Source organism: Saccoglossus kowalevskii, chromosome 3 (assembly GCF_978046115.1).
Source record: "Saccoglossus kowalevskii chromosome 3, keSacKowa6.1, whole genome shotgun sequence".
Taxonomy (NCBI): domain Eukaryota; kingdom Metazoa; phylum Hemichordata; class Enteropneusta; family Harrimaniidae; genus Saccoglossus; species Saccoglossus kowalevskii.
The window spans coordinates 14,878,986-14,898,133 of record NC_140643.1 but is presented as its reverse complement, the minus strand read 5'-3'; the positions used below and the strand labels follow the sequence as shown (position 1 = coordinate 14,898,133).

The 19,148-nt window shown below is 34.6% G+C and overlaps 2 protein-coding genes across 4 annotated transcripts in view; one reads left to right on the top strand and one right to left on the bottom strand.

The window, feature by feature from the left end:
* Positions 1-4,349, bottom strand: part of LOC102806647 (FYVE, RhoGEF and PH domain-containing protein 2-like) — a 36,467-nt gene extending 32,118 nt beyond the window's left edge. For 2 of the 3 annotated variants that reach the window (XM_085496801.1, XM_085496802.1), the window contains exon 1: positions 4,031-4,349. In XM_085496801.1, coding sequence (XP_085352927.1) covers positions 4,031-4,349 — 319 coding nt within the window. Of the gene's footprint in view, positions 1-3,597; positions 3,621-4,030 lie in introns of those variants that run through there. The other variant, XM_085496803.1, reaches the window with a different exon arrangement.
* On the top strand, positions 4,250-18,414 carry LOC100369256 (protein Cryzl2-like). The gene is made up of 10 exons (XM_002730494.4): positions 4,250-4,489; positions 6,660-6,695; positions 7,981-8,222; positions 10,509-10,567; positions 13,019-13,084; positions 14,092-14,201; positions 16,229-16,310; positions 16,517-16,698; positions 17,368-17,596; positions 18,004-18,414. The coding sequence occupies exons 1-10, from the start codon at positions 4,422-4,424 to the stop codon at positions 18,073-18,075; spliced, it is 1,146 nt and encodes a 381-aa protein (XP_002730540.3). The 5' UTR covers positions 4,250-4,421; the 3' UTR covers positions 18,076-18,414.
* The last annotated feature ends 734 nt before the right edge of the window (positions 18,415-19,148 follow it).

Here is a 19,148-nt window from a genome sequence, read left to right as displayed (position 1 = left end):
ATTTATGAGTTGATTCAATATGGCTGAACGACGGCCATTTTAAGGTCATAAATATATCAAAAAAACACATTTTGACCATTTTGGAACTGGATCTCAGTTGTACATGAATAGATTCTATTTAAACTTGGTAAGTACATTACACATAATGGTGCCTTGATGCACATTTTATTTTTTAAATCAAGCTCAAAATGTCTGACCAGTGGCCATTTTGATAAAAAAAATGCAGTTCCTGATCCATAAAATCAACATATATCTCATTTGAACCGATCAAGTTAAAACTTTACACATATATCACACATCATATCAGACAAATGCACATACATTTTCTCGCAATCAAATCCCAAATAGCTGACTAGACATCATCTTCTTTCAACAAATGCAGTTCCACAGAGTCATAACTTATACATGATGAACCAATCAAGTTTAAACTTCAAACATACACCACACATCAGCTCATATAATATCTTGTGTCTATAATACAAACAGGGACTGTGTCATTATTAATTTACTGTACAAACATTTAATTTCGCATCTGTTTTATTTCGCGGTTTTGAGCTGTCCAAGCTTTTCGCAGTGTTTAAACTTCACGGAGTGTCGAAAAATAAAACAAAAGGTCCCACCACATGAAGCAGTTAGACACGTGCAGCCTCCAACAGAACGTGTGTTTCCTGCATGCGTACCAGTATTGTGCAATAACAACTATTTGCCACTTATTACAGTCTAACATTTAATCACTGTATTCTTTATTTTAATTACTTAAGTAAATGACGTGTTTCTAGAGAGTCTAGAAAGTTATACAAAATGTATCATTCTTTAGAAGTGTGATGTACAATCAAAGGAAAAATGTCCATATACTGGTAACCAATACTGTTTTGGCTATACATTGTACCAATTGATCCATGCATGCTTCATCAAAAATTTTTTTATTTGATGACAAAAAATACTCAGTATATTTAATACAAGTCATTGAAAATGACACAGAGTCCCCGTTAAAGTTTTGAAAAGTTCTCTTTGTGCTCATCATATTAAAGCAGAAGGGTTGTCAAGAATGTGTCCTTGAAACTTGAGTGGCAAGTGGCAAATACAACAGATTGTTTATTTACATCAAATTCAATTGAGTGACGCCCCCTCCAGTTTAAGACATAAGTTGTGTTCACGTTACGCGAAGTACGGGCTAGGATTTAAGCTGATTTAGGCTTATCTAGCATATTTGCATTTCGACTAGACCCAATTGCGTCCACGCACAGGGAGGGCCAGTCGTTAGCACAGGCTAAGGGGTGCCATTAGTCGGTGACCTTTGGTAATCCGCTATTTACGAACGAAAAATAGATGACACGCGCTAGGTTCAATTTCTGCTGCTGGCATGTTTTGTTCTAATTTTGAAGCGATGTGCACAGGCACGCGAGAGAAGACGGACCCAACTTATTTAGATGCACATAAACAGTATACAACGGGTGTAACAGAATACAGAGTTTTATTATAGCATGTCATAGACAGCGAACCAAATTTATTTTGTCTACGATTGGAGCTGATGTACGCTCTACTACAGTGACCCGATTAGTGTGGAAGCAAGCGCAGAGTAATGACTGGTGGAATAGTGTCGTTATACGTACGTGGGACAATTTTCACACCCAAAGGTCGCCGCAGAGGGCGCTTAGCCCTGGGCTAAGCGTTCGCGCATACTTCGTTAGCCCGTGCTAAGGTCTGGACCGCGTCTTAAATTCGGATCAGATTTAACCCGTACTTAGCATTCCTTAGCCCATGCTAAGCGTTCACGCACGTTTTCTTAGCACGGGCTAAGGAATTTGACCTCTTAGCCCGTGCTAAGGAGCTGTGCGTGAACGCAACTATAGCAAAGAAAAATATAGATCACAAGTGACAGTAAAACAAATTAAGGTGCATGTCTATGTTATTGAACTTGCTAAAATTGTTTAAAGTATGTTTGAGAAAATGCAAGTCTGATCATTTTCCCACTGGGACTGTTTTTTCAAATAATTTATTTAATTTCTAGTGAACTTTATTCATGCATGATGTTGACAGAATCTGCTACTCAGCAGTTTCTAAATTGTTTGAAACCATTTGCTCTTGTTTTTTTTTAACAGTGTTGACGTCCTTTAATAATGTATTTGATGAATAGATTAAATGATTTAATTAATATTTTTTAATGAATATGTCAACCAAGTATCTCCCCAGTTCACCATAGATTGCCATTTTTTCTGTGTGTTTAGAGATGCCAACTACAAATCTGAAGAATGAGAGATGAACATCCTCAATTGCCGATTGTATAGTACCTTCATCACCTCACACATATCGTTGCTATATGTAACAATTACTGTTCTTATCAAAAAGTGACATAAGAAGTGTATATTAATGTTCATGTTATTGTTCTGATTAATTTTGTTTTAAAAAAGAAATATACCGGGTACATGTAAGTCATGTACAGGCTAAGATTTGAGCTAATTTCATATGTTTGCATGTCATTGCATTTATGCATAGGAGAGAACAGTTTGCATTTGCTAAGGAACACCTAAACTCAGTACAGTAATCAAGAAGGTATACATGTTAGTTCTATGGGTAAAAAACAATAACAAAACAAATTCAGAAAGTTATGAATAGTAAATCTTCCAAATAAACATTGAATAAAATAGTATTTTGGGCATATGCAAATGTAGCCCTAGCTAAGAATTACACACACTTCGTTAGCCTGTGCTACATTGTATGGGTCTTAACCGGGTCTTAAAAACAGGTCAGATTCGGCCAATACTAATGAGCTGTGTGCGTGAAGGCAACTATAGTTTTTTATCCTTTCTATTTTAAGATGCTTATACCTCCATGCTTATACTAGTACCTTCTTTAAATCTACTGTTTGCACTAATAATTGACGAAAATAATTAATTTCATTGACAATGGTTTGTTATTTAAAGTCTTGTTTGAATTATTAAAAATAATAATTCGTTTTTTCTCAATATTTCTTTGAAGGTACCAATACGTTGTGTAAGAAGAGAGGTGATACTATTTTGCAATCCTTTTTCAGTTTCATAAAAAAAATCACAAGATCACCTGCAGTTTACTTTTGACTCGTTAAGTATTGGTGGGTCGACAGTCCCTGTAGTGGGTCACATGCATTCAAGAGTATATTGAACAAAATGGGACTAATATTACAACCTTGCCGGACTCCAACTGAGGAATGGAATGGTTCAGTGTAAGCCTTTCTTTGTTTTGACTGTAATTATTATTGAAATACATATCTTATATATTATATATTTTGCCAGAAATTCCATTCTTTATAAGTTTCAAATAGGATCCATTGTGCCAGACATTGTCAAATGCTTGAATCAATAAAATTAAAACAATCATAAATCTTGTTTTCCTTTTCAGTTCTAAATAATTTCTACCTTTTGTTTTCCCTGACTGCTTTTGATTTTTGATAAAGGTACTGATTAACAAGAGTATTCAAAATAAACAAATTATCAGTAGAATTATACCAATAATTTAAAACAATTTTGTTAGAAACCAAACTGAAATTTAGATAGAATGCAGTTTTTCTCTACAAATATGCTACAAGTCTAGAGTTTAGAATACTGGTAAACATTTTACCTAGACAGCTGCATGGTAACTAGAATTCCTCTGTAATCATCCAGGTTTCATTATGAGCCTGATGTGTGTGTTTATACATATGTTTACAAGGCATCTCAGTTATCAGTTAGATAGAAGACTGGATATGGATAGAACCATGTCATTCATGGTATGGTGTAAAAAAACACACAGTTTTCCTTTAAATTTCTTCACAACTTTGAGAGTTTTCAGTTCGAGAGTTTTATATGTCAGACAGAAAGTGAAATATCCATGGACACTTTAATGCCAACAACCCGTAACACTAACAAACCGACGCCCACATTTAGAGGAATCGAAAGAGAATTCCCGGAAAACAAGGACGCCACATTCGCGGGTTATCAAGCCGGATTATGTTTGACAACAAAAAGTTGAGTCTGAGATCCGGAACTTTTGCAACATGTGTTTGGTTGCTTACCTGTGCTGTCTATGTCTTCAAACGTTTTTAATACTTTCCGCACGTGAGACATTATTGTCCGTTCTGATTGATTTACTAGGTGGATCTTGTTGACAAACAATGCCGGAAAAGCCCTGTGTTCCGCGGAAGTTGTAATTGTATATTTGTCCTTGATTCCCCAATTGGGGTAAAGGTTATAAGGTGAATCTATTATTCCTAAGGGGTGGTTACTTTTGAACTGCACACTTTGATCTGCGTTATCTGTTATATCTAAGACTGATGTCTGGCGGTTACATTCGTTATCCGACAACGATGAATTATATTGTGGTAGCAGACACATAATGGTTAAGTCCTGTTCTGTTGTTCAAAGTCCGACACACATCGACCCAGTAATTTTGCCCATGTAAAGTAAATGGATCACTCAGCCGAGAATCAAGCCACTTTTGAACGGGACACCGAAATGGCATTCGCCGTTTTCAGGTACACAGTTGTTTGTTGAAATTGTAAACAAAACATGGGCATATTAGTGTACAACTGGTCATTCCCGCGAGACTGAGAACGCCTTTATTTGACGTGCTTTCCCTGGAAACCCGACCCGTTCCCAGGCCGTACTTGTGCCCATTCTCGTCATGTCATGTGTGCCCTAAAATCTCAGCTACAGATGACGAAAAGGGCAAAAGTGAGGGTCGGCAAGGGATATTTTCGTAAGCTGTAATCAACTGTTGTTTATTTTCGCCATAATGTAATTTAAATAAATAAAAAACGTAAATTCGTAGACATGGGCAAGGTGTAAAATGTAGTCAGCTATTTTATTCGTCCGTAATTTGTAAAATGATCCTATATTTTGTAAGCATTTTCCAAATTAAATGGCGTAATATTATAAAAATGTAATTAGGAATTTGCTTTATTCGTAAAGTGTAAAAACCTATTTTTTTTACTGTAAATGGAACTTTTTTTTATTTTCTGTAAAAACGTAAAATGCCATTTTTATTTCCTGTAATGTACGTGTACCAGCTACCCCCCCCCCCCCCCCCACACACACACACACGCACCCTTGCCTCCCTTCAAAAGTATATCCGTGGTGTGGGCCCACAAATAGTCCAAACCACTCTTTAGGAGACAAGTTTAACTGCTGAGGGACCCTTGGAAAAAGTATTGTTGCCAGGCTAGTATTGGTCTGTCTGACGATAATTTCAAATAGACTGTCAGCTCATATTTTTCAAAATATTATTTTTTTTAATAATATAGAGCATTATTAAAAAAAAACAGTATTACACCATAATGAGAAAAAAAACTAAAACTAATAAAAAAGTTAAAAACAAAAATAACCTACTGCATTTGGCAAATTAGAGTTTTAAAAATGTTATAACATGTCTGAGTAAATAAATGAATTGAAACAGTATTCATGATGGTAAAAAATGTGTTTGTACTATCAGTACTATTAATCAGAAGATTTATTGCTGAATTAAAAATATAGTTTCTCCATTTCTTATTTGAAGTTGCACTTCTTATGTCATTCATATTGCTTTATTATTGTGAAATTTGTATTGACATTGTGTCCTTCATAGGACTTAGATTTACATAAAATAAAGAGTTTAATAATTAAAATAAAAAATTAATGGATAGATGCATGGATTAAATTTCAGTATCAAATTTGTTAAAGAAATGGTTTCTAATATGTGTGTGTGCTTTACAATAAAAAAAAAAGATTCCATTTCAAAGGTGTATGTGCTAATTTGATCATGGCCAAACTGTAATATGAATTCTTTACTATTTCTAGGTAACTTTCAAAATAAACTTTTATTGAAGTGAAAATTATCTCATTCTTGTTTCCAGTGTTTTTTACTCAAAAAGTTTTTCCACGTTTAATTGATTAAGTGTTTTTTTTTCCTGTCACCCAATTTTTTATTCTGGATTTTTCCAATTGTTAACCTTGTTCAAGGCTTAAATTATCAATAAATCATGTGAACTATTATTTGAAGCGATATTTAATCGTTATGTGAAATATTTGATGGTCTGAATTTGCACACATTTATTGCTCAGAATTTGTTTTTGGCCTGTAATTTTAAACAAAAGTGTGAATCTAAATTGTGAACCCATCATACATGGATACTATTTAAAAAGTGTTATTACTGGTAAATTAAATCTGAATGCACCATCAGATTTTAAAACTAAAGCCATCAGTGTTTAAACACTCTAAAAGCTAGCATTGAGAGTAGATATGTGGACCCACAACCACCGTAAAATCTGTATTAGAAGCCGCATTCCTAACAGAAGCCGCACACATTCTTTTTGAACAATTGAAAACCCAACATTCACAATTTCTCATATGTGTAGATGCTTTAATAGAAGCCGCACCCGCTCTGTTGCATTGTACCATTTTAATAGAAGTCGCAACTTTTAATACAGATTATACAGTACTATAAACCACTCTTTACTAGACAGCTTCAACTGCTTAGAGAGCCCCTAGAAATTTCTAGAAAATGAAAAGTACCGATATGCACTTGGGTAGTATGGTACTTCATCAATCTCTATTATGCAACACTTGATACAATCAGCTTTTGTATATACTTCAGGGTATTCTTGTAATTATCTCATATTATTGTTCTCATGAATTATAGCTTACATTTATAATCTATTTATTCAACAGATGTCCTCCCGAATTACTGCTCAGACCTTTGGTCAGGTAAAGTACAATGTATAGACAGTATATCCATAAAATTTGCTTGCTTGCTTGTTTGTTTGTTTGTTTTTTCTTTGTTTGTTTGTTATGTGTTGATTCATTCATTCATTTATTTATTCAGGCATTCATTATTGCATTCATTATTGCATTCATCATTGCATTCATCATTGCATTCATTCAACTTTAAAAAAACAAATTTGGATATAATTTTTTGAAGTGTTTTTGACTTGCCCAATGATATAAAATGACAACCTGCGATGGAAAAATGATTTTTCATTCCTGTGATCTTGCACATAACAAAATCCATATCCATAGAACACTTGTTTCTTCACTATTAATTCAGAAAAAGAGTAAAATGGGGGAAAAAAACGTATGCATGTATTTTACATTACATATGTGTGTTATGAAAATAAATACCGGGGGTAAACGTTCAAATAAATTCCTAGAAAAGTAATTTCATTGATTCACATAATAAAAATGTTTTCATTTTACAAGTTTCAAGAGTTTATCTAAAAAATGTCCATACTGCATCATTTTAAAATCATACCCTCTACTGGTTTACAATGTGTAGCAAAGCTTAGCACTCCAGTCATAATATCTTTAAGTTACCGTACTTAATAAGTATTTCGCAGTTACCTAATTTGTTCCCTGCTACAAAAATCCACTCCTTTCCCTGAAAAAGGATAATGCTTTTCATCTCACGGAACATTGACAAATTGATATGGCATCTCAGTTTTAATTGTTTATTCAATACTATAATAAGATAAATGTTAAATGTTTAACATTTATAAATTACTTTTGAATATATACATAAAAAGCTTAGCTATTTTTAGCTGTGTGTGGAGCACGTCGCTGATACCCAAAATTGCAACAACAAAAAAAAGTGTGTGAGGCACAGTTTTCAAACTGGCACATGCAAGTTCTTGTAATAATTTATTAAACCTTCATTATCTATCAAAGAGCAAAATGTTGAGATATTTCTGTGCCATAACAAGCAACAAATTTCACTGAGTGTTGTCACGGTTACTAGAAGTAATCACGGTGTTGTATAAATTGTTTCCGAACTATGTCAGTGACTCTATTTTTATTAAAATTTACTTATGCAAGTCAAAATTTATGAAAGTTATTTCACAAATAATACAGTAAATCCTGCAGCCAGATTTTCACAAGTGAACTGTCAAATATATATCCACACGTCCACATAGTTTTATTTACTGTGTTCTCCTGTCTTTGACAAGAATGCTTGCATGCACACTAAATTTGTAACATATTGTTCTTTTTTTTTCAGAAACAATCTATGTGTGCCACGGCCATTAATGAATCTAACACACTCACATGTGCGGACGTTATGCAGAGCGGCAGTGTGCGAGGAATATAATAAACCTTTAGTCATCAGAAATATTCCCAGGGTTGAGAAACTAGGGTCGGGTTTGATTCGAGTTGCTGTAAAGTGTGTTGGTGTCAACTTTGCTGATATACTGTCCTGCAAAGGACAATATCAAAAAAAATTGTCTCCACCATTTGTGCCAGGTAAGAATTAAAAAGTTCATTCAGTTTGAGTTGAATTAAAATTACTACTGAGCATATGTATGCAATGCATTATGGGAGAGAAATTCCCTTTGTATAGAATGGAAAGCTTATTATCATAATATCTTTTATTTCTATTGAGCGAAATTTTGAAATATGAAGAAATAATTTCACCATAGAAACCACTGTAATTTTGATCCATTTAATTTCCATGATATTTCAAACTCAAAAGATTTCCTGATGGTATGAACCAAAATTACTGAAACTATGACAACTATATAAACAACTACATGTATTAATTATTTTTTAATTCGGTGTGAACTTTTTAGTCCCCGTTTGGACGTAGTCCGAAAACGGGGACTTATGTTTTGCCCTGTGTGCGTCCGTGCATGTGTGCGTCCGTGATCACCTGTATCTCGAACATGCATGGACCGATTAAGTTCAAACTTCACTCATACATCACACATTATATGGGTCATATGCACATGCATTTTTTTCATGATCCGATTAACGATAGCCGAATAGCGGCCATTTTAAGGCCGAAAATGCATCAAAATCACACATTTTCACCATTCCGGACTCGGATCTCAGTTATGCATGGACGGATTTCGTTCAAATTTGGTACATACATTAAACATAATAAGACCTTGATGCACGTCATTTTTTTTTTTGGATCGGGTTTGACTGGCGGCCATTTTGTTTTAAAGAATTCAGTTCTGGATCCGTATCTGAGACATGCTTGGATTGATCGAGTTCAAACTTCACACACACAAGGTACATCATGTCACAAGTATGTATGTGCATTTGTTTCATGATCTCATTAACGATAGCCAAATGGCGGCCGCTTTAAGGCCGAAAATGCATTGAAATCGCACATTTTCACCATTCCGGACCCGGATCTCAGTTATGCATGGACGGATTTCAGTCAAATTTGGTACATACATTAAACATAATAGGACCTTGATGCACGTTATTTTTTTTTTCGGATCAAGTTCGAAATGGACGACTGGCGGCCATTTTGTTTTAAAGAATTCAGTTCTGGATCCGTATTCAAGACATGTCTGGATTGATCAAGTTCAAACTTCACACACACAAGGTACATCATGTCACAAATATGTATGTGCATTTGTTTCATGATTTTATTAACGATAGCCAAATGACGGTCTCTTTAAGGTCGAAAATGCATTGAAATCGCACATTTTCACCATTCCGAACCCGGATCTCAGTTATGCATGGACGGATTTTGTTCAAATTTGGTACATACATTAAACATAATAGGACCTTGATGCACGTCATTTTTTTTCCGGATCAAGTTCGAAATGGCCGACTGGCAGCCATTTTGTTTAAATAAATTCAGTTCTGGATCCGTATCCAAGACATGTCTGGATTGATCAAGTTCAAACTTCACACACACATGGTACATCATGTCACAAATAGATACATGTATGTGCATTTGTTTCATGATCCGCTTAACAATAGCTGAATGATGGCCATTTTAAGGCCGAAAATGCATCAAAATCACGTATTTTCACAATTCCGGAACCAGATCTCAGTCATGCATGGATGGATTTAGTTCAGATTTAGTACAATGTGTTGTACATATGCAGGTGCATTTCGGTCATGATCTGCTTTGAATGTATATGTCACTTAAATATGAACGGAACGGGGACGTGTCATTGACATTGACTTGTTTATATGTGCATAGACAGGGGGAAATGCTGTATGTACCCCACGTTTCAGACTACCATTTTCGCACTCTAACTATACCTCTTGGAGAAAACAGGTACATCTATAGATATCAACTTGCTTCTCTCCATAGTATGATGCATTGATTCTATTTAGCTGCTACTTATTCAGGTGCTTTGAGAAATATTTCTTCAAGAAATACAGTCACCATAATGTAATTTGTTTTGCTATGAACAACTTAAGCTACCGGTATACTAGGAGGAAGGTTGTTTCTTTTCATTTACTATACATGTTGAAAAATTATCTGAAATGAATATTTTATTTGATATCCTATAATTATGGATCATCATCTGTGCATTGAGAATATACAGGCTCTCTGGTAGCTGCTAAAAAAACCTGAAAACTCATAGACAAGAATGCTAATTTAAAGCTAAATTTTATCACCTGGCTTCCACAAAATGAACCTTGATAAATCTTTTCCACATTTTACCAAAAAACTTGCAGTATACATACAATGGAAATGCTATGCTCTCCTCAATTGTATATCAAAATATTTATTTACCGGTAATTGGAAACATTTTGTCTTCATCCATTTTTCTTTAGGATTGGAAATATCTGGTGAAGTTTCTGAGGTAGCTGATAATGTGACAACATTTAAGAAGGTATAAAACACAATAATTATAATCAATATATACAAGAAAAGGAATTATTAAATAAGTAAATCATATTTTTAGACATCTGTCACTGCAACGGCATAAGTTTGCGGTATTGCAGTGGGTAATTTGCATCCTACCATATTAGGCAATGCTAATTCCAAATATGGATTGATTACACGAGTCAGCATTAAATTCTCTAATAATGAAAACAAACATGGCAGCCCCAGCGTAAAGTTTGACCAGTCCCCATCCAAAGTTTGTTGAATCTGTTCTAAACTTTTTGGATTTCGGCATTCCCATGATGTATCCTTGGAAGGAAAAGATGTATAATAATAAGGTAATTATGAGGATGCAGCAAAGTATGCAGTCCGACAGTACAGCTTCCACTGCACGTCGATCAATATACTCCCGCTGTAGTGTCTTTGTGCATACTTTGCAATACACTCTTAATAAGCTCATATTATTGTTGGACATTGCTCTGTTAAAACAAGAATTGATCGCATATAAACACTTTAATTACTTTGTTTACATTGGAAGTAGCAATTACGTAGGCATGGACCATGTACACAAATCTTATAAAATGTATTTTGCTGGTTCTCAGCGAATTATGACCACTAGCAAGTTAATACCCCAAATTACCATGATCGAGCAACCATATGTTTCTGTTATTTTAGCTGTGATAGTATTGTGTAGTATACGATTCACTCCATGTAATATCTTTTGACCCATGTTATTCTTTGACCTTTCAGTTCAGAGAAAGCTTTCCTTTTCTGCAACCTGTCCATGTTTATAGTCACTTTGTCGTAATGCATGTGATCATAACAAGTATTGACAATGAAAATTATTTGCCAATTATTTCACTCATTTTCACAAGTATGACGTCTTGTACACTTTCAGATGTTTTACCCCTTATGATATTTTCTGACTTCTAGCTCACTGTTGTGGCTCATGAACCACAAGGTTTCAGTTCATGTGCCACAACCTCCATTGGTACATCATGAATTTATCATGTAAATTAGCACAGTGGCGCATGAGCAATCATGTGTTCCTGTTATTTTAGCGGTGATAATCTTCTGTAGTATTCGATCTCCTCCATGCATTATCTTTTGTACTCAGTGCCATTTTTCGACTGCTTAGTTCAGAGATGGCAAGGTTTTGGTTCATGTGTCACAACCTCAGTCGGTACATACATCGATCAATACTTTAGAATTTGTCACGTAAATTACCGTAGTGCATGAGCCGCAAACTGATATGTAAATTAGCCATATATTACCACGAGTAAGTCACAAAGATGACCAGATGCACCAGAATTCATTATGTTAATTACCCATATGAATATGTAAGCAGTGTCTACCGGTATATGCTTGTACATGTAAAATACACCCTAAAGTTTATACATTTAATAATGCAACTACCTTGAATGACATGCAGTTCTATTATACATTGTACATATGATATAATATTCATCATTTGTGAGTTTTCTCTCAAAGCTCAGTAATGACATTTGATTTGCACACATTACCGTAGTTTCTCTATAATAAGCCCACCCCTCTGTTTTTAGACATTTAACAAGTTAAAGGCATCCCCGAGTATAGGTCCCAGGGTGTCAATGACATTTAATAAAATATTTCATTGCATAAACTTTGTGATTGGCACGGTAGTTTGGTTCCTGCTTTTACGAGAAAACTCGCATTGCGTAGTAGTTTTCAAAACGCCAAAAATGTGATCAACAAGTCAGAAAACCTGGTCATAGAACATCGTTTTACTTTTTTGGATAATTGTGTCCATTGAGACTATCATGAATAGGGTGTAAACAAGCAAACTATTCTTCAACATGACTTGTTTGCGACCCTGTTTACTTTTTGAAAATTGTGAATCAACAGCTTTTAGGAAAAAAGTCAACAGATCGCATTTTAACATAACGGTAATTCAATCACTTCCGTCAATAATCAGAAAACTTCTTCTGTACGACATAGTGTTTTGATTGGTTAACGAAAGGCATGATGTACTAGACCGGCGCTGTGAACGAAAAATGTAATTTGGATAATTTTCTGTGGGTGGGAAGATGGTTACAATTTTAAACCCCCTAAAGAATGATCTTTTCTGAGGTGGTCCTCGAGTATAAGCCCGCCCCCTAATTTTCTTGATTTTACATGTTCAGGATCCTGGGCTTATGATCGGTGTATAGTATAGTTATATACGGTATATAGAAAAGTTAAGGCAGTTGCATAACTTTGAATTTAAGGACAAGAGTAATTTGATCACATGATTTGTGTAATATGTTTACATTCTTTAAATATAATTGCTTGCCTGTAAGCATGCTTACATCAAACTTTGTGAAAATCCTAAAGAAAATTGGGTAAAATAAGGCGAGGTTGACCCCTGCTGCCTACCAGCCCCCCCTCCCCTCAAATATTTGTATGAACAGATTACAATGTATTTGTCTCTTTCTATTAGGGTGACAGAGTGTTTGGTGCTGCTATATCAGATGGATTTTCTGAAGAGGTTATTGCTCATCCCCAGGTAAGAATTAAGATTCATTTCAATACTGTTTGTAGTGATAGGGAGCCAATGAGATTACCCTGTCTGTATATCTGTCTGTCTGACTGATCATCAAGAACTGTTGACCAATTGGATGATGTTCCGTTTATAGGGAGATCTCGCATATTGTGTTAATGTCATGGTCTGCCAATCTTTGAGAGGAGCTTTTGTTAAGTTACTCTTACTTCAACAATTGTGTGTAGCACATTATTAAACATTAAAATACCTCCAAAATACTTTTGTGTTTTTTAAATCCCACACAATGTTTTGCGACACTATCACATCACTGCGACACTATCATTTAATGTTTCCCTGTTTTTATGTTTGATTTCATGCAAAATGGTCTATTCAAACACTTTTGTTATAGATGGACACAGCTGACACACTTTTGGCATATGAAGTTGTACTCACTGTGAAATTATTCATGTGAATATGTAAATAAACCTTATATGCAAATGACCATCAAGTTCTCATTGAGAGTGAGAGAGAGTCCGAAGACTCAAATGGTGACCTATGTAAATAAGTATTTAGAATGGTGGTCGCAATGAAGCGAATATAATGTTTAAAGGGCAAAGACATGTCTTGTTGCTGTCTGCATGCTCTCACTAAGATTTTGGCAGCCATTTGCATTTAGGTTCTACTGATATTACATAACAAAAGTAGTGTATTGAATTTTATAATTATTTACAATTTACTTCTTGTAAAGGAATTATATTTTCCTATCATTTATACTGTGAAAATGTACATCACTCACTGCAATCATTTTTTGCAATATGATAATTTGGCGGTAAACATGAAGAGGTAATGTTGTGTTAGACTCGATCACCACAAAGTAAAGATCCCAAAAAATTTTGCAGTTTTTCCCCAAGTTGTGAACATTAATTCATCTTTTTACAAACTTAAAGCAATTTACAGTATGTCACACTAGAGTAAAGCGATCTTCAGATTTTCACATACAATACAATGCAGTGAGATTGTTGTCTTTTTAGGGTTTATGGCATATCCCTGCTAATGCTACCTTCACGCAAGCTGCCACATTGGTGGTATCTTATGGTACTGCTATGTTAGCACTGGAACAGAGAGCACATATCCAGCCAGGGTAAGCTATATAACTATTTGTAATTATTTCTCTTCCATAACTTATTAATATTTGATCAAATAATATAAATAACATTTGATTAGTAATCAATCAATTAATTATTAACAAATAGTGTAAGTGAATGGGACTAATTAGCAAGGGGCCTGAAAGTTTATTTTCTAAACATTTGACCCACTTTGCACATATGGTATCATGGTAACATATACATATATAAAAGGAAAAATTATCATCCTGAAATTATCATAACTTTCAAAATAATTAAGAAAAAGAGTCAACAAAGCTATATATATATCGTGATCAGTAAATGTTTAAGCAAAAACCCCCGCCGAAGGCGGGTATACCATGAGATATTGCACAATTCACGACATATATGCACGAGCCGCAGGCGAGTGCATATATGGAGTGAATTGTGCAATATCAAGTGGTATACCCAACTTCGGCGGGGGTTATTGCTATTATATTATACCGTATATTGACAATTCGATAAAACTTGTAAAAAAATAGTTTACTTTCATCTACTAAAAGATCATGATTATGGCCCTTGAACATGAATATTTATAAGAATAGTATGTAGTTGTACGCTGAATGCATACAAAAATTACATGCGCAACACAGTTCAAATTGAATACAAACTAATTTTTATTCCACATGAAAAAAAAAACATATCCACGTTGAATAGAACAGCGTAAACACACAAATTAGCATAACAAAGGATGACCTTTCTGACCTTTTACTGACGCACAACGCGATTTGAAATACAGGGTCGTGTACAGTTTGGATCATTTAAACAACGGATTTTCCACGTTTTCATTCCGGTTTTTGTACAATTTGGACTGTAATTTGCCCATTGAAAGTACAGTTGTGAAATAAACCGGTTTTGTGACTCATCATACTAGTAACTGTGGATATTTGACGTTTAGCGGTACGCGGCGGGACGCGGTGTATCATGTACGGCGACCAGCACAGCGACCTCAGTTCCATCATCTGACCTGGATACCTTTGGTATAACCAAAGTTTTGTGACAGTATGACTGACAAGTTTTGTCGTTATTCTGGGGTAAGTTTGATGGTGCAAGATCGGATTTTCGCATCGTTTTTGTGACACGTACATGATATGCCTTGTCTCAACTCCGGCTGAAAGACTTTGCACGCCGTCGCTCTAATACAGTGGTTGGTGTACACTCGGCACAAATCTGTAGCTTTCGAAATTACCTTCATCATCTCCTGTAATTTATTTACCCATAGTGAAGAATTACAATACCATATATCGTCGTCGAATCCTGCGTTGTCCCGTGTTTTTTGAAACAGATGGCAATTACTCGGGTGCACTGCAATTTTGTCAACTGCCGCTATCAGACACCGGGTGTTATTGGTGGCATACATTTTTGCCTTTGACTCATAGTTTTTTGCAATTTTGTGTCATTAAATCCCTCAATTATATCTTGTACTTAAAGATCATGTTTTCTTTGTGGAAGTTCACAATCCATCTCAAAGTAACAACACTGAGAACACAGCGTTCTGGCGTTCATGTAGGCACCTCACGGTGTTAAGGGACGGTGGTTTAGGTTTGTGTGGCGAACGACAATCACCCAACGACCGACGCTCACAACTTGGATCCCACCATTAACAAAAAGCAATATTATTGTTATATAACTTTTCAGATGTTTTTAATTCAGTATTTTTTTCAATATTCTTCTAAAACTCAACCACTATATTTCCCTAAAAATCAAATAATACCGGTTTTATGTATTTCCGTATTAAATCTGTAGTCAATTCATGTTCCAGGGCCACTTGGTTTAGCCGTGCATTATCAGCCAATATACCATGGATTGCATATGCAAATTTTGTGTTTGGACCAATCAAATCAATGGATTAACACCATCAATATACTGGTATAATATAATTGACAATATATTGCAGAATGCCTGGCTATCTTTTGCCTTCTAACAGAATAAGCAAGTAGAGTTGTAAAACACTCCCAAATTGTATTATTTGATATTTATATTAGCTCAATTTCCTTGATTTCAGTGAGACAGTGTTAGTCACAGCTGCAGCTGGTGCTGTGGGATTGGCAGCAGTGGATATTGCAAAGAATGTTTATAATGCTAAAGTATGTTTTGCTATGGAAGGTTTGGTATATTCTACATTTTAAATCAGTGTGTCACTTAACTAACAATATTGCTTTCAAACATCTCACAACATTAAGAGGTCGTGAATAAATTTTTGGTAACTGTATTCTCAATATTTAAAATGATATCTCATCAGTATATAGTGGCAAAGCCTTCTTATTTTAACTATGTTTTCTGCTGATTCCAGGTAATAGGTGCAGCTGGAGGACCAGAAAAATGTGCCTTACTGAAAAGAAAAGGAGCTGACCATGTAATAGATTATACAAAGGAAAGTATTCGAGAAAAAGTGAAAGAATTTACTGGTGGGAAAGGTGTGAATATTGCTTTTGATAATGTTGGAGGAACATCATTTACGGAATGCCTAAAAAGGCAAGTTAACTTTGAACTGAGTAATTATTTGGACACTCTACTCAATATTCACAATAACCTGCTAACCATACTAGTTTAACAGTATGAGAGTGGTGTGAACTCTTGTATATCATATTGTTATATTACTGCATCATCTTTTCTTGGTTTTATGATAAGTTGTTTTATTTTGTCTAGTCTTTAATTGATATATGGTAGAAATTTACATATCAAGCATTTTATTCTGGTCATGTATTTACGAGCCAGATATCAATTTAGTATGCAATTTAGAGGATTACCATATTTGCTTTATTACTAGCGCATATGCTTGTGTAAATGACAAAGGTGTATTGATAAATGGTTGATATTAAGTCATATTTTAATGATACCCACATCATACAATAAAAGCATTTTTTGGTGTATGTACGCATTTATTTTGTGCTTTTAATAGAGCAAGTATGGTACCGATATTTTTAACATTTATATAACATTTCTAATGAGGAGACATTCCAATTTTACCCTTGCTGTCAGTTCTTGGTAATTAAAATGAAATGGAGAATATACTTACCATCCAAGTTTGCTTTAATTTCAGAATATATATCTTCTATATCTTAACAGTATGCTGCATTAGCTACAACCATGCACTGTTACTATATTCACCTAATAAAAATGCCACATTCCGTCTCCCCACAGCCTGGCATGGGATGGTCGCATCCTAGTTGTTGGCTTTGCAGGTGGAAACATTCCAAAAATACCAGCTAACTTACTACTACTGAAAAATGCCTCAGCCATTGGAGTATATTGGGGAGATCATTTACACCATAATCCAGGTGCTCTGAGGAAATCAGTCACTGATGTCTTGGACCATTTTGAAGATGGAAAGATCACACCTACAATTTCAGAAACTTTTCCCTTAGAAAAGGTAGGCTATAATAAAAAATGATTTTAAGCCATCCAAAATTGTGATTACATCGCTGATGTAAATTGCTTCTCAACTATAGCGAGTGCAAAAATAAACTTATTATGAAATCTAATATCTCCCATGCAACATTGCATTATATACCGGTATATAGGAACTACATGTGGACCGCTCTTAGATTTGTTCATTTTGTGATGATGATATCTTCAATTTTCTATTTTTTATGAATAATTTTGGTAATTTTTGGTAAATACTAGTAGTGATATTTTCGACTATTTGGTCATAGTTACGTTTATTTTCTGATTGGAATGGAACTGTAGAATAGGTACATGTGAAGTTTTGATTAGTGTCACTTTAATATGTTAATCAATTCTAACATCTAACAATGATGTATATATTCATTATTGCAGATCAATGAAGCTTTTGAATATATCACATCTCGTAAATCGACCGGTAAAGTTGTGATAAATATCCATCAATGAAGAAGGAAAGAAGTTGCTCTGGGAATCAGAATCACTTTTGATAGAAATGAAGTGGATTTTAACTTAAAACAGATATGGCACTAATCTTGCATATGGAGAATGACAATTTGAATAAGTTTTCGAGGGTTACTTGACTGAGCGAGCACTGACCTAAACTTTAATAAAAATAAAATGTGCCAGTGGGTAATTATTGTCTGGGCAAAGATCATTGCATCATATTCAATGTGGGTCCCATGCTACGTATACAATACGAGTAAATTACATTATTTTTTTTACATGAAATTTGAACATGTATGTGAATAAAATTATATGTGCCAAAGATTGTGGCTATGCAAAGCATGCATACTGGTTTACTGTGATTATCTTTCCAGGCAGTGTAGAAGAAAGTTTGTGCAAGTTGTGAAGTACATTTTCAAATGTATGAATATAAATGTAAAGTGGATGTTTGGTCTGAAGAATATGTACTTGGTATATTCCCAGAAACCATTTTAGGGTTTCACGATTCATTTCTGTTGACATACATAACTTAATTTATTTAATATATGCAGGCTGCATGTAGTTAAAAATTATAAAATCTGAATCGATCACAAAAAATAAAGTTACTCTGGTACAATTTTTTAAGAACCTGCTTAATTCCATTCCTTGCAAAAATGATGTTCAAAATATACCCAAACTTCACAGATATACATGTATATAGCTTGTACGTATCAATACAATTCAGATTAAAACAAGTGAAACACAGCAGGTAACTATCGAGGGCGCAATGCTACTCATGTGAGGTGTTACAATTTAAAGTGCATGTGAAACTCTTGCTACCTCGATGTCCAAAATCACTTATTTGTATGTGAATATTATAGTTTACCCCGGTATATATCTGGACACAAAATAGATACTTTAATAATAAAATTGAGTTGCAAAGTTGTGAACTACTACCAGTCATTTATTGCATTTCACGGTGAGGCTTGCATACAATGTAAATGTTAGCCAAGACTGGATGCAATATATTTACTATATGGGGGCCACCATCTTGAATGACGCATAAAACTAAATAGATTTATGCGTCATTAAGATGA

What these genes read in the sequence shown, in the direction of transcription:
- LOC100369256 (XM_002730494.4), top strand. Translation starts at nt 4,422, where the DNA reads ATGGATCACTCAGCCGAGAATCAAGCCACTTTTGAACGGGACACCGAA. An exon ending in AGGTTATTGCTCATCCCCAG is followed by an intron (nt 13,085 to 14,091) that starts GTAAGAATTAAG and finishes TTGTCTTTTTAG; the next exon opens with GGTTTATGGCATATCCCTGC. An exon ending in AAACTTTTCCCTTAGAAAAG is followed by an intron (nt 17,597 to 18,003) that starts GTAGGCTATAAT and finishes TCATTATTGCAG; the next exon opens with ATCAATGAAGCTTTTGAATA.